The sequence below is a fragment of the Ischnura elegans genome, chromosome 2, assembly GCF_921293095.1.
Source record: "Ischnura elegans chromosome 2, ioIscEleg1.1, whole genome shotgun sequence".
In the NCBI taxonomy this organism is placed as follows: Eukaryota; Metazoa; Arthropoda; class Insecta; order Odonata; family Coenagrionidae; genus Ischnura; species Ischnura elegans.
Genome location: NC_060247.1, coordinates 117555028 through 117576360, shown reverse-complemented (window position 1 = coordinate 117576360; position 21333 = coordinate 117555028). Strand labels below are relative to the sequence as shown.

At 37.2% G+C, this 21333-nt stretch overlaps 1 protein-coding gene and 1 long non-coding RNA gene across 4 annotated transcripts in view; one reads left to right on the top strand and one right to left on the bottom strand.

Annotated features, from left to right (window-relative positions):
• LOC124154474 (sortilin-related receptor-like) overlaps positions 1-21333 on the top strand; it is a 56428-nt gene that overhangs the window by 10336 nt on the left and 24759 nt on the right. For 2 of the 3 annotated variants that reach the window (XM_046528229.1, XM_046528228.1), the window contains exons 9-14: positions 2128-2320; positions 3728-3931; positions 6147-6318; positions 6400-6638; positions 9011-9236; positions 10665-10817. In XM_046528229.1, the coding sequence (XP_046384185.1) occupies positions 2128-2320; positions 3728-3931; positions 6147-6318; positions 6400-6638; positions 9011-9236; positions 10665-10817 (1187 nt within the window). The remainder of the gene's footprint in view (positions 1-2127; positions 2321-3727; positions 3932-6146; positions 6319-6399; positions 6639-9010; positions 9237-10664; positions 10818-21333) is intronic. The other variant, XM_046528230.1, reaches the window with a different exon arrangement.
• Positions 11821-18983, bottom strand: LOC124154475. The gene is made up of 3 exons (XR_006863926.1): positions 18949-18983; positions 18762-18861; positions 11821-13145 (listed from the first exon to the last, which is right to left on the bottom strand). It is a non-coding gene; the product is annotated as an uncharacterized LOC124154475 (long non-coding RNA).

Sequence of the window (21333 nt, the reverse complement as noted above, 5' to 3'; positions counted from 1 at the left end):
TTTTATATTACATTTTAAAAATAATTTTAAACAATATCTCCATTATATAATACCATTCATAGAAAAGGGCGAAAAACACTCTTTTTATTTTGTTACAATAAACGTTTCGTCATACCATCGTTAACATCACAATCTCTAACCCTGTCAGTTATTTAATATAGCGTATCGTATCTCTTCGCGTTCCTAAACTGAGAAATGGAACCTTCTACGACTCAACTTCGTATGTCATAGGGCAGCTGCCTGGTTCCTTTGGAATACAGTAATTGCACTTTTCTCAAGTTCAAATTCCGCCATTGCTCCTTCTGAATGTGGCGTCTCTGGTTCCTCTTCCGTCTCGGTGAATACCAGGTGCCAACGGACGAGATTATTCGACTGCCCTATTTTTTCTACGGAATTGGACTAAATCTTACAATGTACACGCATGTAGACTTTCATAATTAACATTCATGGAAACCTGTCTCTCACTTAGCAATTTGTCCGAATAATTTTTTCTCTCAGTGCTGCACGTGACTCGTACGTATTGTTTCACATTCACTGATTAAGAAATTAAGCATCAGAGAAAGCCATTTGCTGGCATTAAAAATGAGGTGTCATCGCCTCGTCGAAAACCCTTCCCCGAATATTCAGTCATGTTCTCGTACTATTAGGAAGTTGGCTTAAATGTAGGTGATAAATACATAGTTAATTAGAGTCAGGAGATCATTTTTAAATATCATTTTCGGCAGATGTATTTGTAGAAGCTTGGGGGCTAACTTAACCTTTCGTTAGGCGCAGTATTGGAACTGCTGGGTTCAGGCGCAATTTGCCTAGCAGGAAATGATGTAAATTAACATAAATAACTCTTAGCACGGCTCAGTAGTTCACCTATAAACTCATAAGCGACATGATTATCGTAGTCTAACACATAAATTAATTATTATTTGTTATGTATAATACAAGGATATATTATATATCCGATAAAGTTTTTATTTCGCTTTATTTTACCATTATTTTGCTTAATTATGCTAAATAATTCTTAACTGATATGTTGGCATAAATGCGAAAACCGAAAGGCTGCTTGTAGCGTTAGAAAGCAAACAGATACTATGAGTATAAAAGGTCTATGACACCTATTGGCAAGAAAAGCGCCAAGTCTGTCAGATCCATTGTTCCCGAATGAAGATTAAAGTTTAACAGTATGGTTACAAACAATAATTACGATCAATCTAAGTGTAATAGGCATTGTTCATGTTAATTTTTATTCTTACTCAATAATATTAGAAAAAGATCAACAATAGTTGCTCTCAACAATCAAATATCCTTTTGGAATACATAGATGCAAATGGCGCGAAGCAGTTATTCGTCTTTTTGACCGTGTTTCACCAATTTTAAAAATCTTAAAAAAAATTAAGATTATACTTCAGGGTAGGGGTGACAACATATATATTTTCGGCGTGACTGTTGTTTCCTAAATTTTTTAATTTAATTTTGAAATTTTAAAACTTATGTAAAAGTTGAGTTTTCGGTCAAAAAATTTTGAAAAAAATCAGGTTGGTAAAACGTAACTGTATTTACATTTTAAAATTACGATAACGATTTTAAAGAAATAAATACTGCAGATATGGTTAAAAAACTAAAAATCGTGTTTCAATTTTTTGGAGTTATTTTCCACTGTTGAGGTCTGAAACTTTCGGGAAACATATTATTTTGGATGCACTTTATGTGTATATTTTTTTTATTTTTCAAAATCTCGGGGGGCACTTTTCACCATCTTAACCGGCTAGACCCTTTATATACCACCACTGAGAACAGCTAACCTGGAGGGAATTCTGCGAAAAAATCATCTACGTTTGAATACCAATTTTGAACAGGCCAAACTCCAGTTATTCCAATACATTGGAATTCAACTGTATGTAAGCACGAAGAATTGATATCCAAGGCAATATTTGTCGATAGGCAGTGAGAGCTTGGAAGTGTCTGCTAATGAGGTGATGGTACTAATGTTGGACATCATGTTATCTGGCGTTTAGAGTTAAACCCTTTACCATTGATATGGCATATGCAGTAGGCAGCTGGTGATTGATTCTCTCAATGGTGAGATACATAGAATAGTTTGCATTGATTACATGAGGCATGTTTTTGACCTAGGTTACCCATGCACCAAGGATGACTACAAGTACTGGTCTCCGAGCAGTGAAGACGGGCCCAAGATGCCTTGCCTCCTCGGAAAGAAAGAGGTCTTCCTGCGGAGGATATCTCATTCCAACTGTTACAATGGTCGGGATTTTGACCGCCCTGTCAAAACTGAAAATTGTGAATGTGATGCCGAAGATTTCCAGTGGTAAGCTAAGGCTGTGGTATATTATCATCTGAATTCTCCGTTAAATATAAAACCAGACGTGTGACTCACTCACGTATATGAATTCCCGAACACTTCCAGAAGAGCTTGAGGGATGAAATTTGGGAAAGGTTGTGGACCAAAACTGATGTGAAGGCAGATTCCAAAAACCGAAATTTAGCTTCACCTGCCAATATTATGACGTCAAAATGGCAGACATGTTTTACTTTTCCAGAATGGGATTTTGAATTTTGCTCAACTACTTCCATAGTATGCATGTGAAATAATTAGTTGTTGTTACATAATATATTTATCAGACAGCTAATATATTCATCTACATTAGTATGTAGGTAACAGTTATTTTTCTTCACTCTTGGTGGCCGAGATAAAAATGAAACAATTGCTAAATGTTACCGAAAATTTCGATTTTCTAAAGATTAACACATCATTTCGTTCACTTATGGATAACCAAAATACTTTTAACTTTCCAGGAACATGATGTAAACTTTTTCATTCTTATTGCATCGATCGTCTCGGAAAAAATTGAAATAGCAAACGTTTCGCACATTTTCTGGAGGGACGTTTGGATTTTACTTTAATACTCCCAAACTTTGTGTGAGATATTGCAAATGGTTATGATTTTTTTAAGAGAGCCAAAGAATGTGGCCACATCTTCTTGTAATTTTATTAAAGTTTTTTAACAAGTTTTGCAGTGAAAAAGCCGTCCGAACTATTTTCAAAAGATTATCACGTGTTGTTATCAATGTTGTTCACTGTGTGTGCGGGTTACATTTTTCTTTGTCACCCTTGTTTACTGAGGAAAAAATTAAAACAATCTTTAAATCTCAAAAAAATAACATTTTCAAAATGTCAACAAAAATTTTTGATGACCTTTACCTGATCGAAATCCTTTATTTACCTTTGTCAGTACATGAGAGAGTATAAAATATTGTAAAAATGCGATTAAGTGGCCATTAAATACAATCAACCATAATCTCCGGAAAAAGTCCCTTGGTGGCTCAAAACATTTTTGTCCTTCCTCTATATTTCCTTTATTTCCTCAGGTCATAGGATGAACGTTTTCCAGCGGTTTTCGTGTAAATTTTTACCACCCAACATAAGGGCAAAGGCTGGAATAAGTTATCTTATGAATTTCAGCACAGTTCATAATTTTGTAGTCTGGGCTAGTAAGTGGTTTTTGGTAATATACTATGGTTCCTCTCTACCAATCAAAACTAGCGTACCATCATTTCTTTATTATCTGAGCATCATCTTTTTAACAGCATTTTCTTTTAATATACAGTCAAAATTTATAAAAATAATATAGTATAGATTGATTTACATTTTTATGTAAGCCATATTCACATTTTTTATGACCCATTCTTGTAAAGTATGAATTTTTGCTTTCAGTGATCATGGATTCGAGCGTGATCTTGAGTTTCACCAGTGCATTAGGATCAAGTCCCTGAGCTTTGATCCATACGCTGTTCCGACCTCCTGCCGCCCAGGGCAGATGTACAACAGGACAAAGGGCTACGTCAAAATTCCTGGGAATAGCTGTGAAGGAGGTTATGAAACGCGTTTCCTGCCAGATCTGCTTCCATGCCCATTCAAGTAATCGAAAATGCCTGTAAGGCATAAATTAATTTTAGCTTGGATTATCATTTTGTAGTATTAACATGTTAAGCTTTGCTCGCGGCTGAGCTTTAAGCCACCAAGTGCGTCTACCGGGTTGCGGATGGTTGGTCAACCTCTATATGTAGAGGTTAGCTGCGATATAAGCGAGTTTACTTGACGAATAAGCAGTCGTGGACAAAAGCGGCGGTAATACGAGGTGGTATGGGTCTATCTCAGGGTGAGATAGGCCTTATAAATGATACATTAAACCTGTGAAGATAACGTGACTTGGCGATGAAAGGCCGCCAACAAATATGCCTCACATCACCCGGAGGAGAGGGCTGCAGCTCTTCTTCATATGAGTGAAGGTGGAGATCACGATGTTCAGTACAGGGACACTCATTACACTTAAGGCGTGGTAAAATTTACTTTAATGGCTGTAATACTGCGATGTGGAAGGCAAGGGGAAACCACGACATTATTATCCCGAGGAGTCGCAGCTACTCCAACTTTAAATTATCTGACATGAATGGAAACATTCTAATTGAAAACGAAGACAAAGCCGAGAGATGGACGGAATACCTGGAGGAATTATACAAAGGAAGCAAGCTTAGCTCAAAAGTTATCGAAGAGGAAAGTGAAGTTGAAAAGGATGACATTGGAGCAAGCATCTTAAGATCGGAATTTGACGCAGCAATAGGAGACCTGCGAAAGAATAAGACCCCAGGAATAGATGACATTCCAGCAGAGCTGATAAAAAATGCAGGAGAAAAGGTCTTAACTCAATTGTATAAAACTATCTGTAATATGTACTGAACAGGAGATTTACCTAGTGACTTCGAGAAGAACATCATCATTCCCATACCCAAAAAGAAGAGAGCTGAGAAGTGCGAAGAATTTAGGACCATAAGCCTGACGACACATGCGTCGAAGATTCTGACAAGAATCACTTACAGGAGAATGGAACGAAGAGCAGAAGAATTCCTGGATGAGGACCAATTCGGATTTAGGAAAAGCAGGGGCACAAGGGAGCAATTTTGGCACTTAGGATGCTCATAGGGAAGAGAATGGACAAAAACAAACCGACTTTTATAGCATTTGTCGATTTAGAGAACCCATTTGATAACGTGGAATGGAATTCAATGCTTAGAATTCTGAAAGAAATCGGCGTACTCTACAATGATCGTAGAATTATTCATGGTTTGTATAAAAACCAAGTAGCTGTGATCAAATGTGGACCAAACGGTGCAGAAGCAAGAATAAGAAAAGGGGTGAGACAAGGTTGTGCGCTTTCCCCCTTAATTTTTAATGTTTACATAGAGAAAGCCATCAATGAAATCAAGGAGAAAGCTTCAGGTGTCAATATCCACGGAGAAAAAATTAGCATGCTGCGATTTACTGACGATATAGCAGTCATAGCCGAGACAGAGAAGAATTTAAAGAAGACGTTGACAAAGATGGAAAGGACAATGGCCAGATATCAGCTGAAAATCAACAAAAAGGAGACTAAGATATTAGTTTGCAGCAAAAGAGAGGAGACTAAAACAAACATCAACCTAGGAAAGCATAAACTTGAAGAGGTGAACGAGTTTTCTTACCTGGGAAGCCGAATTACCAGCCATGGACGGAGCAAGAAAGAAATAAACAGTAGAATAGCGCAGGCGAAGAGGGCTTTCTACAAAAAGAAGAATCTTCTTACAGCTGAAAATACCAGCATAGAAATAAGGGAACAACTCATCAGATGTTACATATGGAGTATGTTTCTCTATGGAAGCGAGGCTTGGACGTTGACAGCAGCAGAGGAGTCTAGAGTGGAAGCATTCGAAATGTGGTGCTACCGAAGAATGATGAAGATAAAATGGATTGACCGTGTGAGTAACGAGGAAGTGCTAAGAAGAGTGGGAGAAAAGAGAAACCTCCTAAAAACCTTATGCAGAAGAAGGGACAACTTAGTTGACCACAATTTGAGGCGCGATGGTCTGATGAAGACTATCGTGGAAGGACAAGAGGAAGGGAAAAAGGGCAAGGGACAGCCCCGAATGAGTTATGTAGGACAGGTTATAAAGGGTGTAAAAGAGAAGAAATATGTAGCTATGAAAAGATTAGCGGATAAGAGAGAGAAATGGAGAGCTGCGTCAAACCAATCTTAGGATTGTTGACTAATGATGATGATGATGAACATATTGAAACTTAATTTCTTTGCATTTTTCAGGGAGAAAAAGGAATTCATCATTGCTGTTCAAAAGGAGAAAATTGTACGTATTAGACTCGAAGACTGTAAACTTCAGGTCCTCCCTGTTGAAAACCTTAAACATGTGACAGCCGTTGAATATGACCTAAGAAACAATTGTGTATATTGGGCGGATTACTTTGAAGTTATTGGAGTACGTATTCATAGCATTTGAATATTTGAGGATATTTTGATAATGTTTTTCTTTGTTTTCACTTCTCGTCTCAATTTTCAGAGGCAGTGCTTTTCAGATGGGAAGGAATTGCCTGAGACATTAGTGGCAACAGATGTGGGCGACATTGCAGACATGGCTCTAGACTGGGTGAGCAACCTGCTTTTCTTTGTGGATGGATGGAGATCTACGATTGAGGTGATCCGAACAGATACAAATAGGCTCGGCTGGATGCGAAGGACAATCCTCAATTCCACTGTCCTCAGGGAACCTCGAGGGATTGCTGTCCATCCCATGCAAGGGTAACTACAATCCTGTGCGCAATCAAATGTGCATTATTGTTTCCTCTCTCTCTGTCTCTTCGACTGCTACAAATGAGTGAATGGTCTCGGTGAAGTTTTGCTCGAGTTGGTGCTGCTTTGGTGTTGCTGTTAGATTTGTTACTCTTCTTGAGTTGGTATGGCTAATTTTGTCAATACAGCAGAGCAACTTGGTTAAATAATTATTATAATTTTTTCACACACAATATTTACTGCTCTTACCATCCACAACTGTTAAATAAATTATCCTTGTCGTTACGGAAGTAAAAGTGTAATGCAGCAGATGATCGATGATCCTGAAATTTAAATAACGTAACGATGGTAACAACGGAAGGTGTTCCCGAGTTTTTCAAAATTTCTATTTTTAAAAAGTTGCATGGTCAAAAAACGGCTATCGCAGTGATTTAATTGCTGTCTCATAATCTTATTTCACACCAATCATATAAAAAGCTTGTCTTTGACGGTATCAGTGCAGGTATGATGTCCATTTCTCGAACTTTCCGGACTTAATTTGGAGAGGAATGGAAATGGGTTGAAACTTATAATGTGAACGACGCAGGTCCAAATTACTCGAAATTTATTCGAGGTTGCCTGCAGTTTTATGAATAAACTTGACATCAGTGGCGGATTACCCATATGGACTCCGCCCCTCCCAAAGATTTGGAAAAGGAAAAAAAATTAAATATCCATTAATTTATAATTATACATTTAATTAATTAAACAGTTTTTTCAATCGCTTACATTGAAAGTGTAGGAAAAACACGTAAAAAATAGCGCGAGAAGTTCGTATTTGTAGCCGTGTGGCGCTGGCCAGAGCGTCTCAATCCATCACAATGTAGGTATATAGAGAGTGGTAGTTGTGGGGGCTGCTGGTGCTATGACGCGTCTAAGCATGTGCCTTATGGGAGTCTTGGGACGCCGTCTGAGCATGCGCAGAGCGACGAGTGAGTTGACATCGCTGCGCCGGCCGGTGGGCGTATAATCTGGAATCTACCTGGTTTTTCCACAGAATAGGGACATACGGAATCAGAATGGTTACTGTTCTGCGTGTAGTTATACAATTTTAATTTTAAGTTACTGGTAGGTATTGCTACAGAAAATAAATTATCCCATTATGCTTGCGTTTTCGGATGTAAGAATCCCGGAAAACATAAAATTTAACCAGTTAAAGGCCGTATTGACGCAGGAAAACTATTCTCGAGCATTTTCCACAGTTCTGTTATGATTAGGAATTTCAAGATCCTTGGGGAAACTAATGTTATAATATGTAGGCCTTTACAATGTAGTCCTATCTTCCCGATGATTAAAAATGCGGTACCTATTCTTATAAAATGTATCGAAAGACTTGCAGTATTGGTAAAAATCATGTAACATTCCCCACTGATTTATAATTTAGGAAATACGTGCGTGCGTGATAGGGTGTAGGATTGAACATGATTTCACCCGTAAGACTTGACTTTAAATAGAGGCATTCAATGAATGTCAAGAAGTGCCGCGTGCAATACACCTTTTTGTTTGCAGGTTCATCATTTTTGTAGCCGTACTTGTTCTATTAGTTCATGTTCAGCTAATTCCTCAGCGGCAGAGCGGTAGCTGTCTGACGGAAAATGTCCGCTTGGGTCTGATTTAAGTGGCTTCGAAGAGTTCATATGAGTACGGAGATCCTTATAGCTCCCAACTGTGGCTCAGAGTCGTCTTCTTTTACAATCTAGAATTTATTTTCTATTTTATCATGGCAATGATTTCGAAGACATGGTTATTCCAAGTGCGACCCGTTGGCGTTTCGTGTGCTCATCACATATGAATCTTAGACTCAAGGATATGGTCGGTGACGTCTTTTGTTTGCTTGAATGCCTTTGCTTACCGTAAATTTGTCCCTCAGCTGAATCAGCATTAGTGAACCACGGCTTCTATCTCCCTTGAGTCGTACTTGTAATGACGGCAAGGCTCTCGGAAAGAACGTAGTAAAATGAGTTCCGACATCATTTTCGAGGAGTTAACTGTGCGTACTTACCGATTAAGAAGTTTCTTAGTGCTGTGTGTACATTCAAAAAGACAAATTTGAATTGATCAACAGTGCTCGTTTTTGTTTTCATTAAAAGTGTAGTTTACTAGCGAAAGATTGTCCCAATTCTGTGTCCAGGCACCTTGTTCTTTTTGGTCGTATTTTTCGTCGGCCAATTTTGTGTCGCCCCTTGACCTCCTCACTTAGGGAAAAAGTAGGTCCCTATCCTGTAGTGTTGTTCCTTCATCAAATTTTGTGACCCTATTCTTCACAATGTTATGTTCCTTCATCCCCATTCTCCTTAGACCCTCAATCTTTTCCTTTCTCATGTGAAGTCTTTGTTCTCCAGCTATGTTTTCTGGACTGACTGGTCTACGGATGACGCTAGCGTGAGCAGAGCCAACTTGGACGGCAGTGATGTTCGCAAGTTATTCACACGACCCCTGGTGGAGAGGCCATATGGCATAGCAATTGATCATATTGCAGAGCGCATTTACTGGGTCGATGATATTAAGCAGTACATCGGTTCTTCTGACTTAGATGGCAAAATGTTCAGAAAAGTGATTTCCCATGATGTAAGTGCGTTTTTTTTGTTTGGTAGTGCTTAAATTTTATGGCAATGATGGCAACTTTATCGTGTATGCTCTCCAAACCAGAGATGAAAGCAGACCCCTGTTATACACAGTAACTGTGCCAATCAGTTGCCAAAGTTGAGCAATATTTTTCTATGCTAGTTTGGCTGCGGAATGGAGTTGTTTATTATTTAGTGTCAGGTCATGATCTAACCATTATTACCTGAACTAGCTCTGCACCGAATTTGGTGGCAGAAGTTAATCTATAGGTTTGGTATTGCTCCGTGAACAGAATTTGGCAAAATCGATGGGCAATCGAGTCAGTTAAGAAGCCTCCTTATAATGAGGTGAAAAGAATTTGTCAAGTACTACCTTATCTCAAGCGTATTTACAGAGAATGCTTTATAAAAATAACATCTGGAGGTTACTGGATTAAAACAGATTACCTTAGTATCATTTTTTAGGAAAAAGTTTCCAATTGTGTAAGATATGTGGTCTAAGAATGGCAATTTTTCCTACTTTTCACATGACCATGGAATAGAGTAGAATCAACTACTCTATCTTCATATGCATCGCAGGACTCACCAAGTTTAAACTGTTGCTTTTACTGTTCATCTCTTTTGCATATATTTAGAATTCACTTCCTTTTATCATTCAATCTGAACAAGGGACATGGAAACGAGATGATATATGTATTAGCATTTGAAAATCGGACATCTTGTGGGATTGACGGTGATTTAGTGGCGGATCTAGGATACGGACCACAGGGGGGCTAAATTAGTTACCCAGGATTGGGGTCTATTGCCCTATAGCCCCTCTTTGGATATGCGATTGGATTGTAACATACCATAAGCATGTAAAATAGACCTTAAATTTAGAGGTAATTAGTATTTCAATTCATTACAGTAGGTTTATGTATCGGAAAATATAACTAAATAAATTGTGCTAAGTGGCACCTTAAATAAATTCAATTTTATCTAGTGTGTGTTTCGACCCAATGGAGGAGTAGCTATAGCCCCCTCTATGGGGCGGTCTATAGCCCTCCCAATAGATCCTCAACTGCGATGATTGCACTCTTGGGATTATCGCTTATGCAAAGGCACTTTTTTGAAATATAGGATACTTGTGAGAATTAATTGCCTTGCATCGACTTATGCTCAATTTGGATACTTAATACTTTTCAACCGCGGTTGAAGTGAAAAACCTAGGCAACATTGTATTTTATATTTCACCTCCCTGGTGAAAAGTACAGTGAATAATGTATGACATGTCTTTCATTAATACTTTCTCGTTTATTTGAATAATTTTATTTGCAAGGATGAGTCAGATATAACTGCCCCTCTCTCATTCCGTTTAGATGGCATATGATTTTTCCCCCTTGCTGTCTATCGAATTTAGGCCCTATTGTTTCCTCCATCCTTGTTTCCACAGGGTCGAGTGCACCCTCCTATTGCTGTTGCTGTGTTCAAGGATAACCTGTATTGGGATAATCGGAATAAGGATGCCATCTACATGGCCGACAAGGACTTGGGCATTGGCATCACGGCCATTGCTGAGAATTTGCCTGATTTAAGGGACCTAAAGGTGTGTATCATAGCATATTCCTCGATTGCTAGGTAAATATTAATTTTTAATTAATAAGGAATTCCAATGACTCTATTTTTCACATTAACTCTCTTATCTTGTGATAAAAGTCATATATATTCATAAGTCTTGGACGACTGCGTGACTTTTATCACAATTTAAGAAAATATCCTTTCAATAATTATATATTTGGTTTAATTATTTTTGATTTCTTGATTTCAAATTTTGTAGTAGAAGAATTTTTACATAGTATATTCTACTTTTTTTTGTTTCCGGCAACGATGTCAAGGCATTATATCTTTATCATTCTATCTTTGATTATACTTGTTTCCTTGTCATATTATTTATAATTACATAGCTATTCCTGTTTGTACTGCTCTACGAATTAGTTCTGGCTTAAAATATTACAAAATGTGGTATCATACGCACTGTCTCGCGTCTAACATGGTGTAAAATTATCAGTTATCTCATTATTTTGAACATAGTCCCACTTGTTGTAAAAAATCTCTCACGTTTTTTAAAGAAGCCAGGAAGCTTCAAAGTTTTTGTCTCTAATGTGTCCAATGCAGAGTATATAAAACCAGCTTCCTTTAGGTTTCATGGTTTTTTTTGTATCTCACCTCTGTACACGTATATCCTGTGAATATCCTGTCCCACTGTTTTTCCAGAAAGCTTTTTTAATAGTGTTCATGCTTTTTGCTTTCGATAATAATGGCATCTTCAAAAGTAATTGGCTCTTAGTTGTATTTAGTTTGTGACTACAATGAAACGTTTATTTCAATAAATCATTCAATGAGGTTGCCTACGATCGAGGATAAAGAATGTATGAAAATGTTACAAAATAGAAATTTTATCATACATGACTCAAACATCGCACAGGTTAACTGTTATGTCTGTGCGTTGGAATAACACATTCTGCGTTGGATGCCACAGGATTTATTTACTTTACAATACACGAGAAATAAGCGTCGTGAGCCAGGGCTGCATCCTGCTATCCCGAATGTTCGTTAGCAACTGTCCTGAACTGTCACTCCCTCCTGCTGGACAGGCTGCTATGCATAAATGAACATCAAAAAAGCATCCAACGAAACATACATTGCAACTCCTACCCCTTTCAGTTATGCTCAAACAAAAAATATTAAAACATAATATACATGACTTATCACTTGTATTGAGCAGTAAATTAAACATCATTTCACTAAACCAATTAAGGCAGTAACTAAGATGAAAAAATAAAGTATAATATACGTGACTTATCGCTTGTAGTTGACAATAAATCCAATGTGATAACGCTTAATCACACCAAATCAATTCATTTACTCCATTCCTCCCTTTTACAAGTGTCTATAATTCCAGACTTAAACCATCAGAAAGTCATTATTACAATGCGTACTCCTCCAAGTAACTTGGCACTTTCCTTATTCTAGAGGAAACCCTCACATTGCCCTGTAATTGTCTATGTGGGCCTTGGACCATCACCTAGCCTGGGTCCCACATAGCAGAAGTTTGGTTTGAGTGCTCTTGGGGTGCTACTCCTGTAGCGGAACAAGAGGCATCACCAACTCGAGTCGTTGGAGAACCCTTGAAAGCAGCACTTGCATGGAAGTCGTACTACCAGTCATCACTATCCAGGAAAATTGCAGAATCTCCTAAGCTCCATCTTCCTCTGATAACTGCGGAATTCCATATTCGCAGTATAGCATCCCCAACTTCAGCCAAAATAGGATCACTGTATGTTACCGAGGCATTACCCTCACTTGTGAGAGGAAATCCTACAGTAGTGTCGGCTACAATAGAAAAATACCAGCTGGTTTAGGTACAGCGGTCACAGCATCACCTGCTGACTCAATGGGAAACCGGCTGAAAATATTTGCATTGCCATGCTGTCTTTCAGGGCGATGAGTCAATTTGTAATTGTAATTACTCGATGGTAACACGCAATGCAGCATGCGTGGACTGCGTACATCTAAAATTTGCTTTCCCTGCTGGAATATTTGAAGGAGAAGTTTGTGATCAGTAACAGTTTCAAAACATCGTTCCACCATATGCAACTTAAACTTTTTTCTTCAAATATAATTTATAGAGCCTCCTTATCAATTTATGCATAGTTTCTTTCACTTCGCATGAGTACCCTGGAGGCAAAAGGATTGTGATTCTCAAGGTAATCATCTCCAACCTGAGATATGAGAGCACCAACTCCGCATAGGGTGAAGTATAACGTTGTAGTACCAGAGGTAATTTGAGATCGTAGCACTTTATCACTGTACCCGAGGACATAACTTTCTTTATGTACCTCACACACTTCTTCTCAATCAGTCCAGCTCCGTCCTAGAGCAAAAATTTAATTTAGGCAACAAAATGTGCAAACAGGGACAAGAAAGTAATTGCACAGCTTTTGCTAACTACGGAAATTATATATTTGGCGTTTAAAATACCTAAATTACATATTTTCCCATTATATTACGAAATTATTCAAATATTACGGAATTATGTAAATACTATGGAATAAAAATCATATTTTGAAACTTGCACCAAAACTACCTGCGGCCATCTTGTATACCATGTGACCAAACATCATCGCTAGTTTAGCTACTGAAACTTTGTTTACATTCGTAGTTACTGTATTTTGTGACTTTGCGAATTTACGTGTGCTGTAAAATCGTGTTTTGAAAGCAAATTTACGTTGAAGTACGCTATGGAAGAGAACAATAATCCGTGTTTCGCAGTGAAGGGTGGCAAAAAGGTATTGGAAGAATACGGTTTCTTCCACAGTTAAATCAACGCCGGATTAAGTTTCAGCATTCAGAATTCCCGGAAAAAGTGGCTCTAAGCTGCACGAAGAGATTAAAGAAGATGTCTTTGTCATCATCAACCAATATCTGCTTCGCTGACCGTGTAAATGTAAGTAAATGGAACATCTTTTCTATTCGACAGTAAACCGAGCTTGTGTGTATACCCTTTCGTATGTACTAATACGATTAATGAAGCAATAATAAAAATCCAATAAGTATTTAAGGTTATTTAATGTTATGTTCTCTGTGAAATTACAATTTAGCATGATCTTTGCTTTGGCGGGCATAGTAAAAATACAATCTATTCAGACAGATTAAGTTGAAATATCAGAGTTCTCGCAGTAGAATCCATTTTGTTAGCAGTTATTTATGCCATTTAAGTATTAGTCTCAATCTCAATTAACTCGAATATGAAGAGTTTTCCTTGAAAATGAATAACCATTGGGAATACGCAAAGATTTATTGTAATTTATAAGCTGTTCAAAACATAGCCATCATTTAACTCTCTCCGATCATTATCATTTTATTGATTTGTGCCTTAATAAATTTTCACAAATGCCTTACAGTTGGTAGAGAAAGAAAACTACATGAGCTGAAAAATGGTGCGAGGCCCTTTGAGAATAAATATACTAGAATTTCAGGATCAGAACATCCCAGTCTCTCCAGATCGCCCCGTAATTAAGAAGGGAAAAACTCTTGAGCTCCTGAAGGAGCATGAAGAGCCCGAGGAGGTGCATATTTATTTATTTATTTTACACACCACCGAAAACAGCACTATTCGGCCTTTACATCGGGGTTGATAACATTAACAATCACAAACATCCATGCCCTGGGAAAGGGTAACTTACCCAGGCGGGACTCGAACCCGCGACCTTTGGTTTGGCAGGCTAGGACTTTACCCCTCCGCAACCGAGGCCGGCAAATGAAGCATGTTATCCCCGGAAACGGTAACGAGGAGGCTGATGAAGATGTATAATTCGAATCCATTTATGCAAGAGGACCGTATTCTATGTAACACAAATGAGGCTTCCATTTCTACAGAACAGGAGGTAAAAACTTGAATGAAGTATAGGAGCTAACATGAGCAAAGAAGTGGTTGTTCTCGAGCAATTGCAACTTCTCCAACCAAGGTTGAAAAAAAATCTGTTGCTTTGCTCGACCGTGCCTGTTTGTGATAATGCCTCCCGTGAAAGCTTAGATTTATCATTCTGAGAGAGTGCCTGGAGTTATTCCTCAGACTATTCAGAGTATGGGTATACTTCTAATGAAAAAATAGTACTTGGATGTAACTTGCAGTCCATTCAGACATTGTCCAAATGTGTTTGTTGCCATGCAAAGAAGGTCAGTTTTTATGTATACCATATTGTAATATAGAAAGATGCCGATGCGCTGTTGTGTCCAGGGGCCTAAGTCTGTAACTCGAAATCTCCTTTCTCCGGAGAAACTGTTTTCCACCGTAGTTTTCTCCCGACTGAAGTCTGTAACTTGGCGGAGAAAACATCAGTTCCTGGCCGCTACCGGAGAAAACTATAATTCTCGGTATCGGATAGGAAGAGCAGATAGTTATGAGAATTATTGAATCCGAAGCCGGCGATACCGTGAAGAACCAATAAAAATGCTTTGTGTAAAATAAAAAACGTGCGGGAAATCAAACGATTCTCACTCGTAATAAGGGATATTCATTCATTAATAAATTAAAACTTGCAAATAAATGACATTCATGCATTGAAATTTATACTTGGTAATGGATAAATCGATTTAAATCCATCGCAGATATATTTTTTCATTATTACACAGAAAAGAGTACATATACCATTGAGAAAGGAGAGACTAATGCGTGATACCGACGCATTTGAATGTTTGAGATGCAGCTATTCTTGTATACAAACAGCCGCTGTATTCATTGATGATATATATATTGCATATTTTTTGCACTTCGGATGCTTACTTTCATTGGTGAATGCGTGATGAGTATGGAAAAACATAATTAGCAACGTCAGTATTATATCCATTTATACTCGAAAAGCAGAAATACACAATGTTGATTGACAATAGATATCTAAATTTTCTTTCCCACCACCCTCTAAAGCACAAAATAAATACGGCCATGGCCTTCAAATTTAGAGCACTCAGTTTAAGTGATAAGATTTTCCATAAAAAAAATTTGAAAATAATTGGTAATATTTTAGAAAAAAACCACTTTCCAAAAACATTAATCAATAACATACCGTATTCAAATAAAAAATCATCTTCACAGACTCACAATACAATAACTACAACAAATATATCAAACACAAATACAGACCAATATCGAGGAATGATTTATATAAATGGATTATCAGAACAAATTACCAAAGTATTCAAAAAACAAATTTTAAAATAGCACATAAAAACTATAAAACACAACATAAACTCATATATTCTAAACTTAAGTCAAATACCCCTATGCAGCTTAGAAGCAATATCATTTATTCAATTCCATGTAAAGACTGTGATAAAAATTATATTGGCCAAACATGTCAATATTTAAAAAATAGGATCTCACAACATAAAACATCAATTAAGACCAAAATTCAAATTTGTGCATTAGCAGATCATGCAATTACAAACAGTCACTCATTTCGTTTCGAAGAGGCCAAAATTTTAGATACAGAACCAGTTTTATCAAAAAGATTATTCAAAGAAATGTACCACATATCCAGAACTAAAAAAAGCTGCAATAAAAGAACAGACATTACTTACCTTAGCAAAATTTATCATAATTTAATAAATGACATAACCAACAAAGAAAGAAATCCAAGCAACCAAATTGTAAATAAATAAATAAAAACAACATCAGACTTAAAGGTAAATTTTGAATATGTATTTCCATGTATTTTAATGTATAACAACTGTAAAATTGCCTGTATTTAACTAATTTTGTATCATAAATTATCATTTTTATAGCCCTGAGGATGGACAAATATAATGTCCGAAACGTTGGCAAAGTTTGGAAAAAATAAATAATATTTACAATTGACCCACATCTCGTGATCTAAAAAAAATATATATAAACCAGTTATTGTAGCATCAACATACTTCGAATTTCAATATCACTCTCACTGTAACCAGAATATGACCAATATGACCAAAATAAAAACAACAGCGGAACGAAATGCGTGAAATGTAAACACTGGCAAAAGCTCACAATGAAATGATAAAATAGGTGCAATAGGTAATAAAATCAAACAGAACTTAGAAGCGAACAAACCAATGAATATTAGTATGCGTTCGATGTATCCCTAAAGCACAACTAGTTTAAATATGAAACATATAGTCTTCGCTATGGTTAAATACCTTTGATCGAAATGTATACGATTGATTAAACCAGCATGGAAGATATAAATAATTTTGTCGAACTCACATCTCACTTCACTTGTCGCTTCACTCTTTACTTCATCGTCTTTATGCAATCAATTCACTTAGGGGTACACTAAGGGCACAAATTGTGTTCACTTACACTAGAGTCACAATGAAAGTTCACTGCACGTAGTTTCGTAGCAAATGCAGCTATACAAAACTTTCAATTCCTGTCAACAATTACACTACATACGTTGACTGCCTAACTTGAAGAAAGGATTTTTGTGTTCTGTTATGGCACAAATATATAAAAATATAAAAGAGTATACAAATAGAACCGCAGTTCGATCATCCACAACGGTCCGCCATTTCTATTTTTCTCGTTTTCTCCCAGAGAGAAAATGGGTCGACGTGTCCCTGGCGGGTGACTCCGAAGCACCCGTCTAGGGTGCGTCGAGTTTCTCCAATCGTGTTACAGACTTCAGTCAGGGGAAAGATTTTCTCCAGGAGAAACTCTTTTTCCGTTACTGGGAGAAAGTTTTCTCCGTTATCGGGAGAAACGAGTTAGAGACTTAGGGTTGGATGAAACGGGTGCTTTACGAGTCTATTTTCTCCCAACTCGGGAGAAAACGAAGTTACAGACTCAGGCCCCAGGAAAATAAAAGTGGTAGACCTTCCGAGCATATACTAATTGTTTATATTTTCCACTGTTAACCACCAACCTTGTGTTGTTCAATAGCATTGATTATTAATGTATTTAATTTCAATTTGATTTATATGGAGTTAAAAGTAAAGAGTCTATCTCCTTATCTTCCAGTTCCCTATCATGTGAGAAGCTAAATTATTTAAAATTTCATTCTATCAAAGTGACCAATGCCGGTAAAATGAACACTTCTGTTGGGAAACGGTTAGCAGAATTTGAAAGGACCAACGATAAATTGTTGGAAACTGGTTGACTAAAGTTTGGGAATACGAAGGCCCGACTGTAATGCTCTTGTTGGCCCATCGTTGGGGAATCGTTGGTTGGGATATTGTTGGTGAGGTGGCCAAATCATACCATGGGCCAACCGCTGTGTCCCACCATTTGAGTTCAAAATATCGTGATACAAAGCTCTGTATTGCAGTTCATACGTATTGAAACGTTTGATATTATGTTTATGGTTTGATTTCTATTACTTATTTGATGTTTTTGTTTAATTGGATGTGGATCCTCAATGAATACTTATAGATTGTTGCCAATGAGTTGTTGAAAGGAGAGAGGGAATTGTTGAGAGGGAAGCCATTTAAATAGGTGCTGGAAGGAGGAAGAGGAGAAAAATAAATTGTGATATGGAATGAATAAAGTGGTCTCTGGAAGAAGCAATTGTCTGACATTAAACTATGATATTATACGCATTTAGGATAGAGCCCTTCGTATAATTGGTGCTTAAGTGTCTGCATTTCAATTTGTATAGTGGAACTCAGGTTATCCGGTGTGCATGAAATTGCAATCCAATCCAATTGCAATTGAAATCTAATGGAAAGCTACTTGAAAGTTTTCATCTATGGATTAAATGATAATATAAACATTCATTCAGAATTAGTGATACTGTAATACACATGTACTAAGTTAAAATACATTCGTTTAATTAGCAACGAAATGCATAATTCATATGGTAATCATCGAAAATTGACCGGAATTATTTTCGAGAAAACGTAAGGGTTTAAAAATACAATATCCAAACTAAGGATAACATACCCACAATATAAAATCTTGAACGGTGAAATAATATAAGAGTTCCGCATAATAACGAAACACAATAGGCAAACTTACCGGTATTTTTCCAGGAGACCGTTCAGGCCCCAAGCATCAAGAAAATCCTTTGCTCAGTTATTCATATCGGTTATCGGTTATCTTCTCGTCTTCAAGTGCTCTAAGAGTATATAAAAAGTATTAAAATTGGAATTGAATGGCAATATTCTCTCCCTTACAAGAGCAAAATTAAAAGCCATTTATTTACCACCAAGCGCGCCAAACATGTGCACTTATGAGTTGTTTATTACAAGAACTATTTGGGAGTCCGTCGCTATAGCGATGACTGACTTATAAGCCATAATAGTCGCCTTATCCATCGAGTTGGCTGAGGGATCCAACTGTTGGATGAGGGATCTCTTCGAGATTGGCGTGGGGACTGACACTTGGATACTACAACCAAGTTGTGAGCGTCCAATTTAATTGGATAGTACACCCAATCGCGTTGGCTCCCGTGTCAGTTGAAGTGGATACTGCACCCAACTTTCACTTATCCAATTAAAATTGGACGCCTCATCCAATTCTTTTTTTGAGTGTATGGTAATTAAAAACAGGCAGGTGATGATTTGTATAGTTATGACGGGATCTATTAAAATTTACTAATAAAGGAGATAGGAACAACCTAAATATGAATTAATAATTTTGTAGAGGTATAGGGCAATGTAGGAGGATCGTGTGTCGTGCAAGGGTTTTCAAATTGACGAGGGATTGAAGATATGAAGTGCTATAATCAGACAGAGATATTCCTAAATCGTAAGTATTTAATTTGAGAAATTCATTTTTGACACGTTCAAGCCGGATTGAGTCGATATTAAAACAAGGTGATGAGTTAACAATATTTTCCATTCATGCGACTCACGCGTCGACTAGTGTCGACTCGCGGTAAATGTTTATAACTCTCCACTTCCTGCGCCTTATCGTTTGCTGACTTGTGTCACAACAGTCGGCGTCACAAAGAATGGAACACGAAAACTGCGACGCAAGTTGACTTGTGTCGACGTGTGTCGATGAACGGAAAGTACCCATTCCAATTTGGAACGTAGCAAAGCGATATATCTACTGTCTTTACCGCAGGAATATTGTTAAACTTTGGAAAGATTCCCATAATGCATCCTACATTCTTTAAAGTTTTAGCGACAGTTCGGTCAAGCTTTAGTTTTAGCACATGAAAACATTAATATTAATTTGTTTCTTTATTTCCAGGATTTCAATTTCCTCACGCAGTCGCATCGTCAGTTGTTATATGATAAAATTCCACAACGAGGGCAGCACTGAGTTACGATGTTAACTTTTGGACGTGTAAACGCGCCGTAGTTCCGATCAACGTCGATACGATCGTAGTGTAAACGGGGTATAATACACATAAAAAATGAGCAGCGCCTTCTCACGCCTGCCAACTTTGCTGGCTGATAGCCGACACAAGAATGAAACCCCAACACTTCCCCTTGCCGGATATTAGACACAAAATGAACATAACTACATCAATTAAGAAAAAATGAAGGTGCTTCTAACAAACAGAACTATCTTAGTCCCAACGTGGACACAAAGTCCTTAGTTTTAACACCAGTTGCAGAATTAGTAAACAAGTCGGCCGAGTCATTGTTACATTGAACATACTCAAAACACAACTTCCCATTTTCTACACAATCTCTTACAAAGTTGTACTTGACCTCAAAATGTTTTAATTTCTCTGAAGCATTTCTATTTTTACTGAAAAAATAGCTCCCTGATTATCAGCAAATATTTTACAAGGGGTTTTAGCAAATCTGGGTTGTCCCAACTCATCAAGGATTGATGTTAAACACAATGCCTCCTTTGTCGCCTCACAAATTGCAATATACTGCGCTTCGGCAAAGATAATCATACCACATTTTGTTTACAAGTCTGCCGATAAATTACAAGTATTTTAAAAAATAACACGAAGATGGCAATATTTTTGTGATGTTATTTTTTATTTTTTTAAATACTTAGGCTGCTATTCTGGATGGAATAGCATTATGCTATTCTCCGATATTGCAACCGATGTTGCTATAATATAGCGTATTGCAACGCCTATGCTATTTGGTATTCAGAACGGTTGCAATTCGTGTTTTTACTACACCGGAAGACGTAATTCTCAGAATAGCATAGGCCCGTAGCAATTCACTATTCTGAACGGCGAATTGCAACCGGTAGGCTTGCAATAATATTACGCGGTCTTCGAGGCCGAGCTATTCGGTATTGCAACGATTGCAGCCCAGAAAACGTGCGCATTGCGATGTCGAATTGTTTTTCTGAGGTTAAAGTAACCTAATCAAGCATTGAAAAATGAAATAATAGCCAAAAATAAAATGTTATCTGCTTTATTTTAATTAAAGAATAGTAGCATAAGTGATGAATATTTAACTAGTTAAGTGAATTGGGTAGAAATTAACATTCGCGCTTATTATATGAAGCACAAGCTTGCTTCATCGACAGTACGAAAACAATAACATTTAATGCAAAGAATTACTACGATTAGCCCAAATTTTACGCGTTTTATTCATAATTTTATTTCATCACTTGACTAGCTACTAAAAATATCATCAATGTAGGCTATCTAGTCGATTCTTGA